A 23,502-nucleotide genomic window follows, 5' to 3' on the forward strand; every position below is an offset into this window, starting at 1 on the left:
CGGAGGGGTCGGGATGGTTTGTGAGGTGGCAGCAGGTCAGACGTGTATTTTGACTCTTTTTAAACCGCCAGCAGTCTTTGTTGACAGGAAGCCAGTGCAAAGACCTCAGAACTGGAGGGATGTGATCCTCTTTCTGGTCTTGGTGAGGCTGCAGTCTTCTGATTGACTCGCACAGAGAACTGTGAACACACCGTTTGAAGTGTAGTGAAATGAATGAAGTCCTAGAACCAAGAGGTTCAGGTGATAAGAGGCCGATTTTGTAGTTGTCTTTATATTCAGATGGAGGTCTGAATCCATAATTTGATTTCTGTCTTGGTTTCCAAACATCAGCTTTGTCCGAACCCCCAAAACAATTCTGCTTCCATCTGTTTAATTGAAGAGCAGCAGAATTGAAAGATATTTTTCGAGCTATTTGGACGGACGGACGTGTAGTTTGGACAGAAGGCTGAAGGTGTGACAGGAAGCTGCTCGCTGTCACTGTGGTCGTGTTGTTCAGGTGTAGAACTACAATGTGAAACATGCACATGTTGGTGTGGCAGAATAAGGACAAAGAGCTCAGTTTTTTATAGTATTATCTCTTCATTTATTGGTGCTGTGGTGCATTCAGGGACCCGAAGCAGCCACCAGCATCTCCCACAGCAGGAAACGGCGCTTTTTACAGGAACACAAATATATTAAACAGAACTTCAATAAAAACAAAGCGTGTTTTTTTGGAAACTCCTACTGAAGCGCAGACACAAAAAAACGTTTTCATTTAATAGCTTAATATTAAATGCTTTAAATAGGGCAGGGTTGTGTTATTACATATGGACTAGCACTTGACTCCCTCGGGGGCGGATCAGTAATAAATGGACCTGGGAGCCTTTCATTAGAACCTTAAAGGATTAAAGCAAGATTTCAGTTTGTGGGGCGATGGAAACATGTTCATTCAGGCCGGGGGGGCAGAGGGACTCGTAGGAGGCAGATATTAGATATCAGCATCTCACCTTCAAATTGCACTTCACTAAAAAGATAAAGGCTGCACGATACACAGAATCGTCACATTTCCACAGACTATGAAAGAGACGAGAACATGCAGAGTGATGAAGATAGAATCAACATAAATATAGGAACGGAAAGTTAAAGATGTGAACAACAAAAATAAGTTGACAAACAGGACAGACGGAGGGAGACGGGGCTCAATTCGGATTTTTTTTATGTAACTTTTGTATTTATATATTTTTTAAAATCTTTTTGTCATAATGCAACGAATAAAGTTAATAACACAGCAGCAGGTTTTTTTTGTTTTTGGGCTTCGTTTTCCTGTTGCAGGGGATGATGGGAGCTGCTCGAAGGCTCGGGGTCACGCTCGGGTCGAAACCAAACCCCCGTCACGGCCGACGTCATTGGTTACCGCTGCGCACTTTAAACGGAACAACAGGCCCGGTGCTGACGCAGCTTCATTTCAAAAGGTAACGCTGACGGCGGCGTGGCGGCGGTTTGGTCTCTAGGAGGAACCGACCGGCTGCAGAGGCGGGCAGGGGGAAGAGCTGCCTTCCTGTCGGGTCAACAGGACACTGCAGACGCCGAGACCTCCACCTCCTCCTCCTCCACCTGTCGCCCCCTCGTGGACGGCGTCTTCGTTGTAGAGGCGTTTGATGCAATCGTAGAAGTCGTCCACCTCCATCTCCTCCACCTACACACAGAGGGACCTGCATTAGGACTCTTACCACTCGCTGCTGATTTCATTACTCATCATTCGTCTTTTGAGGCAAACGGCCAACGAAGACGACCAGCACCCGGGGTTCACCCGCCCAACATCAAACAGGTAAAGCCGCGGTCAGAAAGCAGAGTACAGAGGTGACACTAAATAAACGGCTGGTGGCTCCTGGTTGGCAGTGAGACACGTCACCTCATCAACGTGAGGGGTACTCTACGAGAGGGCGAGCGCGTTGAGGGCGAGCGCGGTACTCTACGGGAGGGCGAGAGATTTAGTCTACGTGAGGGCGAGCGCCCACGGGAGGGCGAGCGCGTTTCTCTACGTGAGGGCGAGCGCGGTACTCTACGTGAGGGCGAGAGATTTAGTCTACGTGAGGGCGAGCGCGTTTCTCTACGGGAGGGCGAGCGCGTTTCTCTACGTTTCTCTACAGGAGGGCGAGCGCGTTTCTCTACAGGAGGGCGAGCGCGTTTCTCTACGGGAGGGCGAGCGCGTTTCTCTACGGGAGGGCGAGCGCGTTTCTCTACGGGAGGGCGAGCGCGTTTCTCTACGGGAGGGCGAGCGCGTTTCTCTACGGGAGGGCGAGCGCGTTTCTCTACGGGAGGGCGAGCGCGTTTCTCTACAGGAGGGCGAGCGCCTACGTGAGGGCGAGCGCGGTACCTTGCGCTTGGCGGAGGCCTTGCAGCGAAGTGGGACCTTAAGAGGGCCGAGCTGTTTGGGGGGAGCAACTAGAACTGGCATGCTGCGGTTGGCGGTGGTGCAGGTGGAGGAGGTGCAGACGGATCTCCAGGGCTGCTGGTTCCCCTCCTCCCCACCATCGTAGGTGGAGGTGGCGAGGATGTGGTCCCTGGAATACTCCTGGGTGGAGGTGATGATCCCTGGAAGGAACAAAGTGGTGGAAATACGTTTTGGTTCCATCCATCTCCAAGATGCTTAATTACCCATCATGCAACTAGTTGCAGCGAACGTGAGGACATCGACAGATGGAGCGTACCCAGGGTGCAGTGGGGGGGAGCGGGGGCCGGGGGCTGCAGGGTGCTGTGGCTCCGAAGGGGTTGGTAGATGTAGACAGTGTTTGGAGGCAGGGAAGCTCTCAGTGTGGACAGACTACGAGCCACCAGCTCTCGACTCCGAATCAACTCAGAGCTGTCGATCTGGGAGACAAATACCCGTCAGTCAGACATCATTATTGATATGATTTGCCTATATTTTTGAAAAGGTGTTTTAAGAAGAATAAGTCGGAGGAACTCAAAGCAAAGAACTCCACAAGTGATCCGAAGCAGGAAACGGGACAGAGCTTCTACAGATGCTGGAGTCGACTAGAGGAGCTACATGGAACTCGTTAGGAGCTTCCTACTATTGCAAAGAAGCTCTGGTGGAGCAGCCCGCTGCTTATTTGTTTCGGGTCACATGACTGAGCATCTAGACCCAACGTGCGTACCTGTGCCTTCCTCAGCAGGTCCATGGTAAGAACCAGCCAGTCGGGGCAGCAGGTCTCCAGCTCCAGGGTGATCAGGGCCAAGGCCAGCATGGATCCTCTGAGCTACAGGACCACAAGGGACAAAGCTGGTGAGTGTTGGACGCACGGCCCCTGTCCTCTGCTCAAAGACAGAGCCTGCTGTCCCTGAAGCAGAGGGACAGAGCCGGTGTGGTGCTGGGTAGAGGGGGGGGGGGCACCTGAGTGAGCGTGTGGTCGGCCAGGCAGTGGTAGAGGCGCCGTGTGAGCAGGGTGAGGTGCTGAGCGCCACTCAGGCCCGACGCGGAGTCCAAGAACCCGGAACGGCACGACAACACCATCGCGTGGAACTACGGGAGGAAAGGACCGTTTCAACCCTGATTATGGGACCAGACGCCCGCATCCATAGTAGAAACAGTAGCGCTGGGTGAGATATGCAGACGGAGCGGATGGCTGTATGCACAGGTTGGACAAATGGCGCCCCCACGAGGCTCAGCCTGACATTACGCCCCCCTCCATAATCAGCTCTTCTCTTGTATGACGTAAACTCACAAAAGGAGCCTCAGATGGTTTTACAACGTGTAGTTTAGCCGCCTGGTAATACCACCGTATTGATCGGCCCTTCAATGAGCCCATAACAAATACATAAAACAAACTGCCGCTACAAACACACAAATACTGCATGCAAACCGATTCCTCCTACGCGAGGGAGCCGGATCATTTTCAGGATAAGAGTTCATCGATCAGGCTTTTTGTTCGGTCACCATAGCAACGCATCCCAGAAACTAGCCTGCTCCGGCGCAGGCCAACTAAATGAGTTAGATCAGCGTTTTATAGGGAGAGAGATCTTCCAGATCCCCAAGAGACGTTATCGCGTCGCTCCGTGTACGAGCGCCATCGATGCTGCCGACAAGGAATCCTCCCGGACGGCAACAGCTCTTCTGTACACAATGAACAGCGCGAAATTGTGCAATGTTTTCAATTCATATGACATCTGATCAAGTGGGAAACCTGCTTTGTGAATCATTAAAACCAACGGACTCATTTCAGAGTCACCCTCCAAATGAATTCTGATCCACTAGAATGATCATGCTGGTATGATCCAAAGCATCAGCAGGATGCTGATCTAAGTATATTCCAGCATCACCTTAAACCCAGCCGACAACAATAAGGGACGAAATCCAGACTAGAAGAACAAACCTCATGTCAATGAATGTATTGACACGTTATCACATGAAGAAGAGAACAATAAAACCGTCATCCAACACGTAGACAGCACCGGCTCTCGGGCAGTAACGGCTCTCCACACACACCGGCTGTACTACGCTGCGACTACGGAGAAGAACCTCACACGCACACTTGAGAAACACGACGGCCCCCTTGGAGCCCCCATCACGTTCCCCACGGCGAGGGGGCAACACACGTACGATGTGCAGGAAGTCCAGTGCTGTGGCAGCGTGCAGATCCCAGCTCAGCTTGTCCAGGATGATCCTCTCCATCCTCAGGATCTCTGACGGAGAGCAGCCACAGTCACTGGAGGCCACCATCTCTTTCAGAGAGGGCACACGCTGAGGCACACACACACACACACACACACACACACACAGCTTGTTGAACTTGTTGAATGTTCAAGGATCGCAGTGATTTTGGCCTCTGATTAGTGTGTGTATTGTGTGATCACCTCATCCTCCTCGCAGGTCTTAGCAGCCAGGAAGAAGCAGGTGATGGCGATGCAGCGCAGGTACTTGGGACGGGCCTGAAGAAGAAACCATCCCACGGGTCAGTAGTTCACAACATGCTCATCAGAGCCTCACACACACACCTGATGACACCACCACAGTCAGAGCGCCTCTCATGTGTTAAATAGGGAACAGTCTCTGGTGTAGAGAATGTCGTAGTATTCGGGGCTTTAGAGTGAACCTAAACTATCGGACTGAGTAGAATAATGAAGTGACAGTGTTTCAGTTTCAGTGTGACGCAGATGTCCAGCTGACGTCAGACAGACACTCCTGTAGACAACGACTGAGGCCTTTTCATTTAAAGGGAACCAGGCGCGCCCCGTGACTGAGTCACTCACACACACACACACACACACACACACACACACACACACACACACACACACACACACACACACACACACACACACACACACACACACCAGCTGTTTGTACAGCACAACAACACAGGAACGGTATGTGTGTCATAACATTCCTGAGGAAACACACAAGTTTCTGATGTGTTGTAAGAGCGCACGCGCTGGGTGCATGTCACACTGACACACATACGTACCCACTAGGTCACATGACTATCTGCAGCAAGGTAGGAGTCAGTGGGGGGAAGTACAGTAAACAAATTGAACTTAATGACTATTTAGCTACAACATTAAATTGCATCTCACATTAGTACTGAATCTTAAAATAATTCAACAATCTAATAAGAACCCATCTGTCTGGTTTCATCCTTTCAGTCTGCCGTGTGATGAGACCCGCGTAGGATGCGCTGGTGCTCAGGCTTACCTTGATGGTGGCGAGGAAGCGGTCCAGGATGCTGACGGCGATCACCAGGGTCTCCGGGTACAGCTGCAGTTTGCAGTGGAGCTCCGTCAGCCAGCGCACCGCCTCGTCCCGCTGCCCGGGGGAGACGTCTGTATCCTGCAACGCGCAGCAGGGGGCGCGGTCAGGGGGCGTGGTCAGGGGGCGCGGTGAGCCACGAGCTTCGCTTTGCTCACGAGTAATTCCAAGCGCAAAGAGCGCTTGGTTGTCTTGTCAAATGACTTTGGATACTTAGAACAGAAACATGAGTCAAACTCGCCTCCAGCTCACGCTGCTAAATGTTTAATCAGAATTACATGCGTGTTTACAAAGGACAGATTAATGAAGCTAAATGTTCTGTTCTTACTAAATCATTGCATCCTCAGCTTGCATTACAAGTTCAACTCTTTTCTGATTAATCCAGTCGTCGTTAAGTCTGAAAACATCCAAATTCAAAGTTCAGTTTGGCCCAAATCCAAAGACCCTCAGCTCAATGTGTGCGTTCTCTCTCCTTTCAGCTGGAATCAGAATGTTTGCCGTTGTTTCAATATTTTTGATTGGAAAACCACTTAAAAACAATTATGAAAATAGTTGCAGATGGTTTTATTGTGGATGGACTCATCACTTCAGATCGAATCCATCCTCTGCCTGCACTTCAAAGACAACTGAGGGGAATTTATTCTCAGGTAAATGCAACACCAACAGCTCTAAAGCAACGGCGAGTGTGTGTGTGTGTGTGTGTGTGTGTGCGCATCTCGAGAACCTCTCATGTCCGTCTCACCTCGCCGGTGTATTGATGGCACCTCAAACTGTGCAGCGTCCAAGTTGCAATTTGGACAAACAACCGAATTTCAATAAGCTTTGAATAAAGAAGCGACAGTACTGAAGAGGGGCGGGGCTTCAAGAGTGGAGCGCGTCGTCTGCAGCGGGACGTCACAGCACGAGACCGCGCTGAACCACGGATGGAGGTTTCACATACTTTGCTTTTGTAAAAACTGATCTTCTTTAGTCAGAATATTCGCTCACAAAGACGTGAGAGATTCCACATCGAGAGCAACACTAAAACATTGTGTACCTCATGACCGGTTTAGTGAGTGCAATGGCTCTACTGGCAGCAGGGGTCAAAGGTCAGGAGAAATCTTATCCCGTTAGCCGGCTCACGTGCAACGTGACGCTGATCAGCCGCTCAGCCGTCCCTCCCCAGGCCGGAGGGGGGCCTAACCCTACATATGGCAGCTGTAAAATAGTACTGTCTCAAAGAGAAGAATTGGTTTGGCATCAGGCTAGGGTTAGCTAGGGTTATCTAGGAATAGGGTTATCTAGGGTTTGGGTTAGCTAGGGTTATCTAGGAATAGGGTTATCTAGGGTTTGGGTTAGCTAGGGTTATCTAGGAATAGGGTTATCTAGGGTTTGGGTTAGCTAGGGTTAGCTAGGAATAGGGTTAGCTAGGAATAGGGTTAGCTAGGAATAGGGTTAGCTAGGAATAGGGTTAGCTAGGAATAGGGTTAGCTAGGAATAGGGTTAGCTAGGGATACGGTCAACGAGCCGCTGGCCGGTTGTTGTGAGCGGACGGTTTACGACGCGTCCCGATCGGACTTCTCCCTCTGTGGTACAGATGTGAACCAGGAGACGCCGCATGTTCGGGTTGGCCATGTCTGTGAGGCAGACGCCACGCAGCCCAACTACCCTGTGGTCCGCCCTGCCCAAGTCCATTCATGTATAGAATTTCATAACAAGCCTGAGCGGCAAAGAAGAGACGTACAGCGTAAAGTCGTTCTCCAGCTGAGCTTTACAACTCAAGCTGACGGAACTGCTCGGTGACCAAAGACGAAGCAAACGCCACAGCAGGCGCAGCTATTTTACCCAGCAGGCCCCCTCTTAGTCACGCGCAGGAGTACAAACAAGCTGGATCGCACCGCCCCAGTTTGTACTGCAGACTAAAGTGACCTGAGATAAGTAACATTTACAACAATAGGAGTTTACGGACGTCAGTGTTGTTGGGATGGTGACACAATAACCGGCCTGCAGCCCTCTGGACCAGTTGCTATAATCAAACAACAAAAGGGATCCGTCTCTACCAACAAGGATCTGTTTTCGGTCATCCTGACCCGTCTCTTATGATCCCCTGGGTCACTCAAATTAACATGACCGCTTTCACTAAATGCAACATTTTCCAGAATGGAAATCATTTTTCGGTTTTCACAGCGGCCTCCTGCATTACTTGTTTTCTCGCTCGGTTGCTGGCTGAGTTGCGATGCATTTTTGGGGGCAGTTGTGTATTTCCGGTGAACTTTTTCTTTTACTAAATTCTTTCCAATCTAGTAAAAGGAAAACAGGCGTGTGCCACATTCACAACATCAACAAGAGGAGGAGGATTGCGTTGTAGTGAGGTGAAGGTGCAGCGTTGACTCAGCAGACGGGGATCAACAGTCACAGATGAGCTGCTGATTTCAGCGAGCTTGAATAACTACACCGTGCAGAGCGACGTGCACGAACCAAAGCCAGAGTCACGCTCAGATGTCGGGCGGCGAGGAACGACAGCTAATCGAAGGACAAAGGTGTGCGTCTGACTACTGCTGCATACACCAATAATGCAATGCTAACAAAACATTAGTCCACAATAAGGTTGGTAATCAGGGTTTAAAATAGATTTTGTTAACATAATGATGACAAAATATATTTGTTGACCCTTTTTTTGAGAGAAAAACACTCCATAAAAGCGAGAACTGGGGAGGGTTGGGTAATTAATGGTAAAGAACCACAGGTTGTGCGCTCCGGTCTGCATTTTCATTGTGCTATAGTTCATATTAATAAGTTAAGTTAAGCTGAGGAGTTTCGTTTTTTCGGTAAAAAAATAATTGGACTCAAAACCAACAGACATCTTAAAATAACCCAAACGACAAAACTAAGGTGACAGAGGAATTTAAAACAAGAAACAAATAGTTCTGCGCCCGCTGTGGGGGGGCGGGGCCTGTGCACCGGGTGTGAGGAAACCAAACGCATGTGACATCATACGAGGACGCGTCTCCAGGCGAGTCCAGTGACTCACAAGCCCAACGCTGTCTCTGACGCAGGGGACGGGGACAGACCTGCACAGGAACCTCCCGTCTTAACAAATCATACTATGTATTCATTTCATTATTTCATAATCAAGCGTGTTCCCGTTTCTGATGTGACCAAGAATTGTTATTTAACGACCATTACAATTTGAATAGATGCGTTTCGCACCAGAGCTTTAAAAAAGGTGAGTAACTGGGAGGCGTCTTCTTCGGGTCCTCGCTGTGTTCTACAAAATGTCCTTTGGTCCCTGAATCCAGTGGAACCGCCAGAAAACATCTGGCTGAGACGTCGCTTCGTTACACACAAACACGCACGAAACAACCCTTTAAAGTGATCGTCTTTGGGGGACGATGGCCATAAATGAACGGCGGCGTGTGGAAAGGTCGACCCTCACCTGTGGGGAGGGCTTCTTCGGCAGGTAGGCCTTCCACATCTGGGCTTCCCTAGAGGCGGCCTTTTCCAGAAGAAAAGCCAGCCTCTGGCGTCCCCAGGGTTCGAAGGACTTCATCCTGTCCCCTGGTTGAGCCTACCTCCCCACTGGACACCTGCACGGGGACACAAGCACAGGTATCTGTCCGTGGCCCCTCATCACTGCAGCACATCCAAGACATTCTGGAGGTCTGAGTAGATAAAAGAAACTGAATGGGCAACATCATGAGGATATTTATAGACTGTGACTAATATATCTTTCTTCTTAACTGAGGTTGAGTTGATACTTCAGCATGTCCTGAACATCTCGGGCTGTATTGGGTCTTAATCTTTGCAAACGCTGGATATGATCGAGATGTTTTACCTGATGTATCTGTCTGTATATGAAACACGGCCCTACAGACGGGAGCAGGTTAAAGGAACAGGAGGAGAAGGTGGCCGAGGAGATGTTGGGAGTCATGTTTGCGTTTGTGGGGCATCGACACGTGAAGGTCACCAGGTCCAACCTGCGGCTCCGCACGCAGTCAGAAGAGCATCAAAGGCGACGCGTTGACTCACGTGACGTTATTCAAGTCGGGCCCCATCTAAAGAGTGGCGCAACGCTTCCCTCCTTTACTGGAATAATTACTGGCTCACTCTTATTAGTAAACCAACGGTCCTCCAGAAACAGCTGCTTTCACAGAGTAAACTCCAGTTTCACCGCGGATGCGACTACTCCCCGGACGGAGCTGATAAAGCAGGCCAGCGTCCGTGCGGCGCCGCGAGCTGCTCGCTGTCCGCACAGACAAATACACGTCGACGGTGGTCGCCAGAGACGCGGCTGTCGGCTGGTGGTCTTTAGAAGCGGCTTGGGGGGCGGTTTGTCGCGAATAGAGCGCTAACTGTACTACGGAGACGTTTGAAATGGCTGACGCCACACCAGCAAGTAGACGGAGCCCAACGCCTTACCTCCCCTGCGAAGCGGAGAACAGCACAGTTGGATTTCATCCGGTCCGCTCGCACCGAGGGCAAATATGGGGTGAAATCGGGGACCCGTTTTTCGGTTTAATCGTCCATCCTGGCGTCCACAACAGGTTGTTAGGGAAAAGGGGTGAAAAATATATAAAAATAAAATAACGGAATAGACTGATGCGTCTACTTCCGAGGAGGGGACTCGGCTCTGGAGGGGGGGGGGCGGGGGGGTCAGCCAGTCTCCGCCCACCTACGGGCTGACCGGAGGGACGAAACGACGGCACCCTCTGTGGAATGATCCCGTTCTAATACAAATATCTATAACGTCGGTACTCGATGCCGAGTTTATAGTGACCCTACTGCAAGTCAAGATGTATTCGATGATACCTTTTAATATCCAAAAAGTTACTTAATGTACATGACAATATAATCTACAACGGGGAGAATATATCAATATACACACTCATTTATATGTATATAATCTATTTTCCCTGTGGTTATGTCTAACAATTATTATCATATCATTATAACAGTAAAAATAGAAAAGAAAATAATGCCAAGATTGCGTCAGTAGTTACTGGCATGAGCCAATCACGGTGTCCCGTTTGAGCGGACTATTTGAACGCGCAAAAATACTGCTCGCTAATTGGCTGAGAGGAACGCCAGTCGGAAGGGGGCTCGGCTCTTGTTCTAGAGGCGTACATCTCGATTCCAGTGGCGTTTTTTGGCGAATTAAAGATTGTCGATCGATGAAAGTGCAAACTTCTTTACAGGGAATGTAAGAAACCATGTCAATACGACATAAAACCGTAGGAGTATACTCTAATCATGCCGTTGAATCTAAAAGGAGGTGATTTCTATAATTAAACGGAAGCAGTTTGATTGGTTTGCGCTGCGTGACGTCACTAGGTGGGCGTGAGCCGTACGAACATCAACAAAAGAGAACAAGAGAAAGGAAAAGGACAGAAGACGAGAAGGGCCGTACGGTACAGCGGGAGACGACCGATATGTGGCTTTAACTTGCAGTAACAGGTACAGTGACCCTCTGAAACACTCTTCATGGGACTTATACTCCCTTCGCTGACGTAAACTAACGTCACGTTAGATTTGTCGTTTCTACAGAACGTTACCTCGAAAGAGAAGGGGGCGGGGGAATGACACGGAACCGTCGACAATGGGACCACTATTTAGCCATTTTTATAATAAATGATTAACCAACAAAAGCAAATCACCGTTGAACTTAACAAAATAACGTCTATTGTCTATCTATCCACCGTCGACCAGCTCAGACAGAACGTTTGAACGGGGCATTACGTTAATCAATCACAACAGAAATGGGGCATTTCGAATGAAGGCGTTGATCTCCTTTGTGCGCCTATGGAGTGAAGTTATAATTAATGTATTATGACAGCGTTTTACGTTCCCTTCCTCCAGCCAGAGCGGGTTTCTTTGCCCGTTTGTTGTTGATCTGCGGTAGTTCCGTCCGCTGCTAACTACCGCTGCTAGCTACCGCTGCTAACTACCGCCGCTAACTACCGCTGCTAACGTTAACGTTATATCCGTTAATAAAAACACACAAGCGTTTAACGTACGCTCATACCGCGCGTTAAACTAGAAAACATGTTTCTATTAGTATTTTTTGTTTTGATGGAGCAGACTGTGGTTTGATTTAAGGTTCCGGTTTCACAGCCCCCCCCTCAGAGGCCGTGAAGACCTGATCCTGCTCGGCCGTCATTCACTAAAACCACAACTCGGTCTCCGCTTGCGAGGACGCTGCTTTCTGTGCGTTTTAAGTGGTTGAATAACGAAACCTTTGGGGGGGGAAACGGTTGTTTTCGATCAGGCCGAAATCCGACACCGGAGCTCAGGCTGGGCTCTGAGCGGCGACCCCCCCCCCCCCCCCAACAGAGCGCACGTAGGCCCCCCAGAGCCCGGCGACCATCAACAGATCGCGTCAGAGGCGCACAGGACGCTCCGTTGCTTTGAGTGGCAGTGAAGACCTTTATTTTCTTTGGAGCACTTGTTTGTGTGGACCGGTCAGAGGCCTGTGCCAGTATTTGGGAGCTGAACTTGTGCGCTTGTCTTCTTTTTTTTGCAGTCAAGACACTGTAGTGAAAAACAAGAGATCACTTCCTCCAGTTTCTGCTCAGAGATGGACGCCTACAAGCTGATGAAGGAGCTGCGCGTGAATTCTGAGCAGGAGGCCCATTATCGGCCCAGAGAGACGGGCCTGAGGCTCATCGAATCCACTAAAGAGGTGAGCACATTTTTGGTGTGGAGGAATGGACCATTAACCCACATTGATCCAATGATTTATTTGACCATCCCAGGGTGTTCAGGAGCGGATGTCGCCTGGGAAATCCTCCAAGCACATTGGGAAGCTCACATTTATTGTGGATCTGTATCTCTTGCTAATCTAATGGCTGGTCGAAATGATCTTTTGACTAATCTCCTACAAGACTGAAATGCATGCATGTGGCAAAAAAAGCAGGTTCATCAACAGCACGTCTTTCTCTGTCAGGATGCCAGCCGGATCTCTGCCGAGGGCAGAAACGCCGTGGTGGAGGACCTGTGGAGTCTCACCAGCTTCTTCGGTTACAGCACGCAGACCTTCGTCCTGGCCGTGAACCTGCTGGACAGATTCCTGGCCATGATCAAGGTACGAGCAGCTCGCACCTCACAGGACCTGCTGATCCACAGTCCTGTTCTCACGGCTGATGTGGCAGTTGACAAGTTTATTTGCTTAAATATTCAGCTTTAAATCATGTGTGCAGTAGATGAACAATTATTTTGCCTCATTATTACTGGTACCAAATAATGAATAATTCTGCTAAGTAAAGCCTCAGCGACATCATTCTTCACTCAACCTGCTGCCCCCCACCAGGCCCAGCCAAAGCACCTGTCCTGCGTCGGCGTCAGCTGCCTCCACATGGCGGCCAAAGTGACGGAGGAGGAGTGCGACCTGGTCCCCGCCGACGAGCTCATCCGCATCGGACAGTGCCGCTTCACCGCGTCCGACCTCTGCCGCATGGAGAAGATCGTCAGAGAGAAGCTCAACTTCAACTCCAAAGCCGTCACCGCCTTAACCTTCCTGCACCTGTACCACCGGATCACGCTGTCACACTCCACAGACAGGTGGGACCACCGCCGGGGATTCTTCTCGTCCATGTGCTGCAACACAAGCTTTTAGTTTATGATGCAGAGAAATGTCTGTTTGCCTTAAACCTGCCCGTGTGTCTGAGCAGGAAGGAGATCCTGAGCCTGGAGAAGCTGGAAGCTCAACTCAAAGCCTGCCTGTGTCGCATCTCCTTCTCAAAAGCAAAGGTAGGAAGCCCATCACGGGGTCAGAGGTCACGCAGGATTACACTAGCTTGGCTAGTTTTTATATCACTGAAACGCTTTTCATCTCTTTCCCTTTGTTTGTCCCCTCAGCCGTCCGTCCTCGCCCTGTCTCTCCTGAGGCAGGAGATCAAAGCGGTCCAGACGGAGGACATGTTGGAGATAGCCCAGCACATCCAGAGTCACCTGAAGGTAAAAGCCCACCTATGACACATCAACCACGGGGCGGGAGAGCAGCATCTGTGGAAACCAATGTCGTACTGTGTTTGAGACGGGAGAGAGAAACAGTGATGTTTGACATGTGACTTGGCGAGTCTTCGCCAATCAGCGCCTTCGTTTACCTCCAACTTTTCCAAAGTTACCGCCGGTACCGTCATTTTATTACTGTGTGTTTTGCTGCCATCCATCGTGTTGGTCCGATGGTTCTGACCTACATTCTAACCCAATCAAAAGCCTGTGGTCATTGAGCCGGAGGGTTCGTCAGAACCCAATGCGTCCCGGCCTCATGCGTAGGACATTTATGACCCTTGAGTTTGCAGGTATGAATGTCATGGACAAACCCAAAACACAGCAATGAGGAAGTGCAAGTTTCAAATTCCACGGCTGGTTTCGGCTCAGTCAGACATTCTTATTGTCACACAACAACTCAGTGAACCCACCTGCAGGCGGATTGGTTCCATACGCGTTTGTGGCTGGGAGTGAACACACGACAGGAGTGATCTTATTGGGGGTGGAGGCGCATATGATTCAGGGCTCTGTGTCTTGTGTCTCGATGAGGCTTTTAAAGGTGCACCGGTGTCTCCACTCTGCTTCACCCTGGAAAGTTTCTCTTAACTTGAAATAGAAGATCTCTTTACCTCCTGACCTGAAGTAATATGATTATGTTGAATGCAGCGTCCCCTAAACGGATCTGTGTGCTTTGGTTTCAGATTACAGACAGCGAGCTGCTGCTGTGGAGCGAACGCGTGGCTCCGTGTCTGTCGGACTACGCCTCGCCGGAATGCAGCAAACCCAATCACAGGAAGCTGCAGTGGATCGTGTCACGGCGGACCGCCCAGAACCTGCACAGCTACCGCACCGTCCCCGAGCTGCCCACCATCCCAGAGGGCTGCTGGGATGAGAGCGAGAGGTCAGAGCCTCAGACGCCCACCGACCACAGTCACAGCCTCACACACACACACCTGATGACACCACCACAGTCACAGCCTCACACACACACACCTGATGACACCACCACAGTCACAGCCTCACACACACACACACCTGATGACACCACCACAGTCACAGCCTCACACACACACACACCTGATGACACCACCACAGTCACAGCCTCACACACACACACACCTGATGACACCACCACAGTCAGAGCCTCACACACACACACACCTGATGACACCACCACAGTCAGAGCCTCACACACACACACACCTGATGACACCACCACAGTCACAGCCTCACACACACACACACCTGATGACACCACCACAGTCAGAGCCTCACACACACACACACCTGATGACACCACCACAGTCAGAGCCTCACACACACACACCTGATGACACCACCACAGTCAGAGCCTCACACACACACACCTGATGACACCACCACAGTCAGAGCCTCACACACACACACCTGATGACACCACCACAGTCAGAGCCTCACACACACACACCTGATGACACCACCACAGTCAGAGCCTCACACACACACACCTGATGACACCACCACAGTCAGAGCCTCACACACACACACCTGATGACACCACCACAGTCAGAGCCTCACACACACACACACCTGATGACACCACCACAGTCAGAGCCTCACACACACACACCTGATGACACCACCACAGTCAGAGCCTCACACACACACCTGATGACACCACCACAGTCAGAGCCTCACACACACACCTGATGACACCACCACAGTCTCTGGTGTAGAGAATGTCGTAGTATTCGGGGCTTTGGAGTGAACCTAAACTATCGGACTGAGTAGAATAATGAAGTGACAGTGTTTCAGTTTCAGTGAGACGCAGATGTCCAGCTGACGTCAGACAGACACTCCTGTAGACAACGACTGAGGCCTTTTCATTTAAAGGGAACCAGGCGCGCCCCGTGACTGAGTCACACACACACACACACACACACACACACCAGCTGTTTGTACAGCACAACAACACAGGAACACACTGGCAGAGCAGCACATTGGTAATGTCTGTCATTTGTCAGCTTGGACATTCCAATTTGTTTTATTTTTTAAACTAAGGGCCCCTTCTGCTAGAAGTGCGCACACACACACACACACACACACACCGTGTCAGGGCCTCTCATATCTCCTTGCAGTGCATGATGGGACGTGTGCATGTCCCGCTGACAGACGTTTCCATGATGTCAGCAGAGGGCGTGGCCTTTGGGTGTATACACACACACACACAGATCAAAGACTGACTGACACAACAGAAGATTTAAACCAGTTGACCACCTTCTTCCTGAAGTGCGAGCGTGTGAAGTTTTGAACTCCACTGTGAGGAGCTGGAACCACAGAAGACCTCAGCTTGTGTGTGTGTGAGTGTGTGTGTGTAGCATGTGAGTGAATTAACCGACCCCCCCCCCCGTGTGTCTCTGCAGTGAGGACTCGTGTGAGGACATGATGAGCTCCGGCGAGGAGTCCCTCAGCAGTTCTCTGGGCAGCGACGCTGACGGGCCCTTCTTCCCTCTGCACCTCCGCCGCCATGTGTGACCCCCCCCCCGTCACCTCCCCTGCCAGTCTCCCCCTCACTGCTTCACCTGGAGTCTTTAATGGATTCATTAATAAGCTGTGGCGCTGGTGGTTTGTGTGCAGACCCCAAACGGTTCAGTTTGCCAAAACGTTGTATTTATTTAATAGAAAGGCGGCTTTCTGTCACGGTGAATGTAGATATTAAGTTATTTGGTGCACAAGAGGAAGTGGAGTGAGTGTCGTCAGGGTTTCATTGCAGTGTTTTTCTTAGATGGGCTCGTTGTTCAGTCAGGAGACGTGCCTTGCTCAGAGGGAAAGGCTGTATGTTTGTGGACGTGTGTTTCTATTTAAAGTGAATATTTTAGGATGTAGCGGTTTTAAATCACAGAATGGGGGGGAAAAAAAAGTCTGAAATTTCAATACAAAAATCTGTAAAATTGTAAATGATGTAAAAAAAAAAAAATGTTAATAGTTTGTAGATATTAAGTTATTTGTCACATTTACTGAAAAGTCAAAAATCTTATAAAAATTGTATTTTTTAATCGGTGTCTGTTTCACAACAAGCTGCTGAGATCTTTGTCTTCACACAAATGCAACTATATGACAAGTGAACATGAATAATTAACAACCTCTGTCCTCCAGCATCTCTAAACCAAAATAAGACACTGGTTTGTATATGAACAAACATGGGGGTCATTCTGTTTAGATCTCACCAAGATTCTTCTCTAAGATGAGTCACAGTAACCAGAGGCTGGAAGAAGAACTGTAAAGCTTTTAGGTTTCTCTCGTTCATTACAGCAAACAAACTGAGGAACTTCTGAGAAACTCAACATCACATCAAGAGAGTAGTGAAATAAAACCACAACATACGCCGGGAAGAACCGGTTTAAAGAGGTTTCCTACTACTTGAACTACAACCACCATTTGAACTCTTCTGTCCAGAGATCAGCTGTTCATTAGCCAGTGACACCGGCATCATTACAACACATGCGCACACACAGAAATAAGTCTTCAGTCCTACCAAACTGGTCTGCAGTCAGTCTTCTCCCCGTTAGATCCAGTCTGCAGGAGCGCCGTGTTATATCCGCGCCACAGGAAGCGGCGATCACAGCTAAGCGCTCCTTTGAGTCTGGAGGCAGTCGATCAAAATCCCATTCGAGACTTCTTACGCTGCGACGGCTGTGACGTCCCCGGGCGACCTCTTGCACTCTGGGAGACGGGCCGGGGCTGAGAGAGGGCGGGCTCCTGCGACGGGTCCGGCCAGCGGTGGCTCAGGTCGGCGGACGGGGCCCCGCGCGGCGGCGGTGCCGAGCTCTGCGCGGCGCTCGCCCCTTCCTGCAAGTAACCGTCGTGCTGCGGGACCTCGTCCTAGAAACGCGCCGGGGAGCAATCACACATATTTAGCTACACACAACCACAACGCACACAGCTGGAACTACAGAAGGAACACGCTCACCTGAGCGGCGAACAGAGCGCGGAGGTAGTCGTCCGCTGGGCGCTTCGCTCGCCTCTGATTGGCCGGTGTGGGTTCCCGCCTTGGCGTCCGGGTCGGGGCGTTACTGGTAGCCTGCTGGTCACCTGGTGTGGCGGTCGGCGTGGCAACCGGCGTGCAGGTTGGTGTGGCGGGCGGTGTGGTGGGGGTCGTGGCTCTCGGAGTCCCGCCCTCCAGAGAGCTGCCTGCCGGGGGCAGTCCCTCCTCGCTGTCTGAAAACGCGCCCTGGCTCAAGCCGGAGGACCAGCCCGACCAGTCCGAGAAGTCGCTCAGCTCCGACTGGTAGCTGACGGAGGAGGTGAAGCTGCTGGACAGATCCATGCGCCGGCCCGCAGCTCTCCTCCGGTCCTTCTCCCTCCTCCTCTTTCTCCTCAGCGCCTTCACCTTGTCCTCCCTGTTCAGCCCCAGCTGCTCCCTCCACCACGCCAGCCACGCCTCCTCGCCCTCCCAGGACGCCGTCAGACGCTGGCTGACGGCGTCCAGCCAGCCGTCCCTTTGCACCGCGCAAGGCACCGCCACCGGGTCCGGCGCCTGCAGGGGGGCGGAGACCGCACCGTGCAGCAGCAGGGCCCGCTGGGCCATGCACGCGCTCAGGTCGCGCCGCAGGCTCTGCACCCGCGCCTCTTCCGCGGGATCCCTCGCCGCCCCGCCCGACCGGAGGAGGTCCTTGACCGGGACGGCCCGTTGCTGCCGGCCGCGCCGACGGGGGGGTTCCTTCTTGCGATTCCTCTGCACCAACTTCTGGAGCCACCGTTTCCACGTGACGAGCGCGCCGTCGCTGAGCTTTGGCGGAGGCCGCCGCCCGGCACCGCCCGGGCCCCCGCCGCCGGTCTCCTCCGCGCCGCCGGTCTCCTCCGCGTCCAGGTCTTTGTCCCCCGTGTCCGAGCCGCTTCCCTGATCCAGCTCGGGGTCGGTGTTGACCATGACCTTCAGACCAGAGTAAGCACTGAAGCGACCCCTCTGCCGGGTCTCTGAGTCCTGGGAGGAGTCAGAGTGCACGTCCTGCTCCCCCTCCAGTGTTTTGACCCCTGACCTTTGCACGGTCGGAGTTGGTCCAATCACGTCCTCGTCGCTCAACGTCGCCGGCGCCCCCCCTGAAGTTGCGGCTGCTGTTTGAGCGGGTCGTGGAGACGGTTCGGCTGCCGGAGGTGGAGAGGCCTCCATCGGCTGTGACTCCAGGTTCTGGTAGAAGATGTCCCCCGCCTCCGTCAGCTGGAGGATACAGATGGACTCGACCCCACCGGCCTCCGTCCCCCCCATCTGGATACAAGTCAGACCTAAAAAGGAAAATCAGTCACATTATCTCAACACTACAAAAACTACTGTTACTACAAGTAGGTTTGGTCGTAGTCGTGAACTTGAAATTAATCTTTAAACTCTGAAATCTGAGAGCCTCAAAAAACAGCAGCAGGTTGTGATCTTGTGCGCACACATGAAGGTGTAAACAGGAAGTAAAGAGGCATTTTTCTAACTTAAAGGCTGCAGGCTTCACTCAATCTCTCGATAACACTGCTGCTGCTGCTCCCTCCACATGTCAGCAGCAGAGTAATAAAAGGCAGCGGTTAGCACAGCCGGCGAGGTCATCCAAGGTTGACCCCACCAGGGTTTGTTTTCCGGAGCAGAGCGGCGACTGGTCCTAAACACACATGTACCTGCTGCAGGGGCAGACAACCTGCTGCTGGTGAGGTCCAGGCGCTGAGGGATCTGGACAGGAAGGTGTTTCAGACTGTCTCCGGGTCGGAGGAGCGCCTGAGGAGGACCTCGACTAAAGGTGGCCGTCGCTCTGCCTCCTGAACACACACACACACACACGCACACGTTGAGAACAGCACACTGAAACACCACGGACATTTAACACAAACCTGTCGAGCAGACCAACCAGAGAACTGCAGCAGTGTGATTTCCTGAGATTTCTGGGAGCCCAGCAGCACCTTGGTGGCTCCGCCCACTGCCGAGCCGGAGGGGGCGGGATCACAAAGTACGTGACAGAACATGGGCGGAGACGTCATCATGTGGTCCCACTTGAGCACGGGAATGCAGGGGAACCGCTCGTCTATGATGTAGGCTGAGCACTGGGGGGGGGGGGGGACATGCTAACATGAGCCTGCGAGCTCCCTTTAGGAGCAGCGCCGCGACACAACCATGCTAACGCATTTAGATTCTTTCATTATATCAACTATGGAACATGTTTGCTGTCCTCCTGCAGAGTTCAACCCTAAACACGGCCCTTGGGAGCCTGACATGTGGTGGTAACAAGCGGCGACTGCAGCAGCAGTAAGAACGCATCGAGCCCTCAACTTTGGATGCAAATCCAGCAGAGTCTTTGGAGACGTGAGTATCTCTAGCAGTGATACATGAGCCCCGTGTGGGCTCAGGGTCTACCTGAGTTGTGACGAGGTGCTGGAAGGTGTGGACGTCTCCCAGGTAGGTGGACAGTACCACCCTCTCCCCGCTACGACACTCTGAGGTGTTGCTGATACGAAACAGCGTGTGACTTGAGGCCGGACTCTCCTGGGGGGACGCCGAAGGAAAAGCAACATCGCCCCTCGGTTAAAAACAACCACGCGTGTTATTTGTTGAGAGACACAGACAAGTCCTGAACAGGGAACTAGGAATAACTCAGGCGGCTGTTCCGTCTATAGAGGCCATGGAAACGGTCTTAAAAATGTACTACTGTGGGAGCATAGACAGTCTCTCACCCGGATGTCGCTCATGTCCGCTCCCGTCCTGTCCGCGTACACCATCACCCTTGGGTGGGCGGAGAACTCGCTCCATCGCCACAACGACTTGGCGTTGAAGTACAGGTTACTGTCCTCGTCCCGGACCTTCTGCATCCTGATTGGAAATGAAGTCCTCTGTCACTTTAACGTGTCCGATTAGCCGTGTGAAGAACCGGCGATCGGCCTCCTCACCCTCTGCCCACGCTCCAGAGGTCCACCGCCCCACTCTCCCTCGCCACCAGGACCTCACCTAAGACGTGCGGACTGACAGGACATTACATGAGCGCCAGTGTCTCCCCCCCCCCCCCCGGGCATCTGGGTGCACGCACGCGTCCGTACGCCGCCACTCACCTGACGCTGACGCAGGTCGTGACCTCTCTGGTGTTGACGACCTGCAGGAGGCGAGGCACGTCCTGCTCACCGAACCTCCAGACTCCACACAGGCGATCGGAGCGCACGGCGACGCAACCTGCCGACAGGAGACAGAAAGCGGTTGAGACGTCCCCCTCGCGGCCAGCGGCTCTTCCAACGCTCTGGTTCTTACAGTCGCTGAACTGGGAGGCGCAGCTGATCTGCCGGACGGGGCCCTTCAGCTGGAAGCAGAACGGCTCGCTGCCGCTGGCGTCCACACGGGAGGAACCCCCACTGCCGTCCTGCAGCGCCACCCTGTGGAAGTCTGAGGAGCGCGCGTTAAGAACCAGAGGAGGCAGAAGGAACTAAACTGAGCACCACGTCTGGTCGGCAGGATACTGAGGCGCTGCAGGCCCGGGCCGCCCGGGTAGAGGAGGCAGCCGCTCCGGGGCTCGCTGCCGCCCTGCGGGAAGGGAACGAAGGCCAGGGCGCCCCCCGTGGCCCCCTCGGAGAAGAGCGCGCGGTCCCGCTGCTCCTTCAGCTCCTCGTGCAGCAGCGAGCCCAGCAGCTCGGCGGGCACGGCGGACACCACGTCGTACAGCAGGGCGCCATGTGCGTCCAGGGACTTGAAGCTGGAGGAGCGCGGACACCTGGACAGGAGACAAGGCGCTCAAGTTAAACCCCCACCAGACAACTGCAGACGGTCGCCTCGAAATGGAGTTTCCGCTCACATTGTGATTCTCTTCATGTCGAGGGCGCTTCTCACTTCGTAGACCGACTTCCTGCTGTATTTCTGCAGGAAAAACGCCAACGGCAACAGAATAATGTGTACCTTGTTATTATTATAGAACTGTTATCATCTCTTTATACTTCATAGTGTAAAACCAGAGAGCAAGCAGAGCCCCGACAATGTATCATCATCATCTCTGGACTTAAACAGCAAATACTTGAAATGAACGCCGTTGAGTCGCACCTCACGTGGTGGTTGGATGAAGTTCTCGCTCAGAATTTCCCCCATGAACCCGAAGGCGTCCTGGCAGTGGTCCAAGAAGTAGTTCTTCATCTAAATACAAAATCATCTTTATAGCCTCAAAATACAAAAAAGAGAATGCAAAGCGATGATGAAAAGCTCATATTATGTCAAATATGAATGTGAGTCTATGGCTGAATCTTTATTAAATGTATTAAGTTATTGGCTGAATTGTGAAGGACAATTTCCATTTTGCTTGTTTTTTGAATGTCCATTTACATACATGCTTTCAAGTATATATATATATATATATATTTATCTCTACTGTCAGATCCACGGGCTTGTTAAGTCATAACTGGTGGACTCACGTGTTCTGTGAAGTCCAGTGGATTTGGAGGCTTCAAAGGCAAAATAAAACCTGCGAAAGAATGTGAACAAATAAAACTCAAAGAGAACTTGATGAACATAGAAAGACCTGGACGGCCTCAGTGAGGGCAGCAAACAGACTGTTAGGGACTCACGGTGTTTAGGGGACAGAAGGGGAACTGGTACCGGCTCCGTGAGACGCCATGTGTCCCCTTTGGCCTGATGTCTGGGTGTAAACGTCCAGCTGGACAGAGGACCCGAGCTGCCCTGCAGACACACACACACACACACACACACACACACACACACACACACACACACACACACATCAGGGCTCCACGGCTCATCGTACCGCATAGAAACAGGCTTGGTTTGATATTAATAAGTCATTAAAAGGTCTCATCCCTCACTCGATGCCGGGCTACTAGAATAAAGCTCACTGTCCAACCAAGTAACCGGAACACAAGACTGAAGTGTGTGTTCAGCACCATTCTGACTACTGTTGTACAAAGGAACACTTTTACTGTACAAAGTTGGATCCTAGATTTCAAAAATGAACATTTCTCAAAGCTTGAAATGCAATAAAAAGACTTTGCTCAATAATTCCAGTCAAAGACTAACATACATGTGTTAAGGACATCTCTAAGGACATGACTACTGTTGTAAGAAAAAACTAGCAGGCTGAAAATGAAGTGTTTTTACTCTACAGATTAGGAGATTTCTTCAAAGTAAAAGTCATATTGTTGCAAATTCAAAAACACTAAAATCCAAGCGCCTGCTGCGTTGACCGCAGTGTTCATTATGATTTCATACGACGCAGTTCGGTTTCCTACAGTCAGACAGGATCACAAATCACTACTGCAAAGTCATCATTTATAGACAGACAGTTTACATATCAACAGAACCGTGCTGTTATTAATCACATGCATTTCCGAAGCAGAGAGACAGCTGACCCACCTGAGGGAGGACTCGCTCATAACTGCCCCAGTTACCTGCGCAGTGTTTCAGCACCAAGTCCGGCGGCTCCTCCGTGTAATGCGACGGGAAAAGCTGCCGTGGGAACCGGGAATCCGTTTCCTTTGCCATTCTAAGGCGTTACATCATTGTCCGGCTCCCAAAAGATGTTGCGTGTCGTGATTCTTTCCCTCGCCGGGTCTGAACGCGTTGCTCGGCTAACGCTAGCTGCTCTGCTGGCTAGCATGGGCGAAGACGTGTGTCCTCTTCCGGTCACCGCGACACGCGTCCACCGCCTCGGACGACACGCAGTATTAGTGGATCAGGCTAAACAGTATGGTAAGAACCGCGAATGGTTCTGGTGGAACGATCCAAAATCTTCAGTGTATCGTCGAACACGTGCACACTCCCAACCGGAAACTGACAGCTTTACTTGGCGGCATCTGGGAACTAAAACAACGAC

At 51.6% G+C, this 23,502-nt stretch overlaps 3 protein-coding genes across 6 annotated transcripts; 1 reads left to right on the forward strand and 2 right to left on the reverse strand.

The window, feature by feature from the left end:
* Positions 1 to 559: 559 nt before the first annotated feature.
* On the reverse strand, positions 560 to 10,545 carry ccni (cyclin I). 3 transcript variants are annotated; one of them, XM_040197199.2, is made up of 10 exons: positions 10,124 to 10,545; positions 9,141 to 9,291; positions 5,672 to 5,806; positions 4,834 to 4,908; positions 4,580 to 4,720; positions 3,374 to 3,502; positions 3,138 to 3,239; positions 2,691 to 2,850; positions 2,357 to 2,574; positions 560 to 1,675 (listed from the first exon to the last, which is right to left on the reverse strand). In XM_040197199.2, the coding sequence occupies exons 2-10, from the start codon at positions 9,252 to 9,254 to the stop codon at positions 1,487 to 1,489; spliced, it is 1,263 nt and encodes a 420-aa protein (XP_040053133.2). In that variant the 5' UTR covers positions 9,255 to 9,291; positions 10,124 to 10,545; the 3' UTR covers positions 560 to 1,486. The 3 variants fall into 3 exon arrangements, with proteins under 3 accessions (XP_040053133.2, XP_040053134.2, XP_077944523.1); XM_040197200.2 differs by lacking the exon at positions 3,374 to 3,502 and having other exon boundaries at positions 10,124 to 10,544; XM_078088397.1 differs by lacking the exon at positions 9,141 to 9,291 and having other exon boundaries at positions 10,124 to 10,337.
* Positions 10,546 to 10,790: 245 nt separating this feature from the next.
* ccng2 (cyclin G2) lies at positions 10,791 to 16,728 on the forward strand. Its single transcript, XM_078088398.1, has 8 exons — positions 10,791 to 11,158; positions 12,225 to 12,383; positions 12,648 to 12,785; positions 13,011 to 13,261; positions 13,372 to 13,450; positions 13,559 to 13,657; positions 14,395 to 14,594; positions 16,096 to 16,728. Exons 2-8 carry the CDS (start codon positions 12,279 to 12,281, stop codon positions 16,205 to 16,207), a joined length of 984 nt encoding a protein of 327 aa, XP_077944524.1. The 5' UTR covers positions 10,791 to 11,158; positions 12,225 to 12,278; the 3' UTR covers positions 16,208 to 16,728.
* taf1c (TATA-box binding protein associated factor, RNA polymerase I subunit C) lies at positions 16,705 to 23,502 on the reverse strand. 2 transcript variants are annotated; one of them, XM_078088394.1, is made up of 15 exons: positions 23,043 to 23,502; positions 22,241 to 22,352; positions 22,088 to 22,137; positions 21,723 to 21,812; positions 21,481 to 21,542; positions 21,149 to 21,399; positions 20,943 to 21,074; positions 20,750 to 20,867; positions 20,591 to 20,662; positions 20,378 to 20,513; positions 20,061 to 20,189; positions 19,558 to 19,750; positions 19,331 to 19,468; positions 17,643 to 18,955; positions 16,705 to 17,554 (listed from the first exon to the last, which is right to left on the reverse strand). In XM_078088394.1, the coding sequence occupies exons 1-15, from the start codon at positions 23,169 to 23,171 to the stop codon at positions 17,330 to 17,332; spliced, it is 3,150 nt and encodes a 1,049-aa protein (XP_077944520.1). In that variant the 5' UTR covers positions 23,172 to 23,502; the 3' UTR covers positions 16,705 to 17,329. The 2 variants fall into 2 exon arrangements, with proteins under 2 accessions (XP_077944520.1, XP_077944521.1); XM_078088395.1 differs by having other exon boundaries at positions 23,078 to 23,491.

Source organism: Gasterosteus aculeatus, chromosome 14 (assembly GCF_964276395.1).
Source record: "Gasterosteus aculeatus chromosome 14, fGasAcu3.hap1.1, whole genome shotgun sequence".
Taxonomy (NCBI): domain Eukaryota; kingdom Metazoa; phylum Chordata; class Actinopteri; order Perciformes; family Gasterosteidae; genus Gasterosteus; species Gasterosteus aculeatus.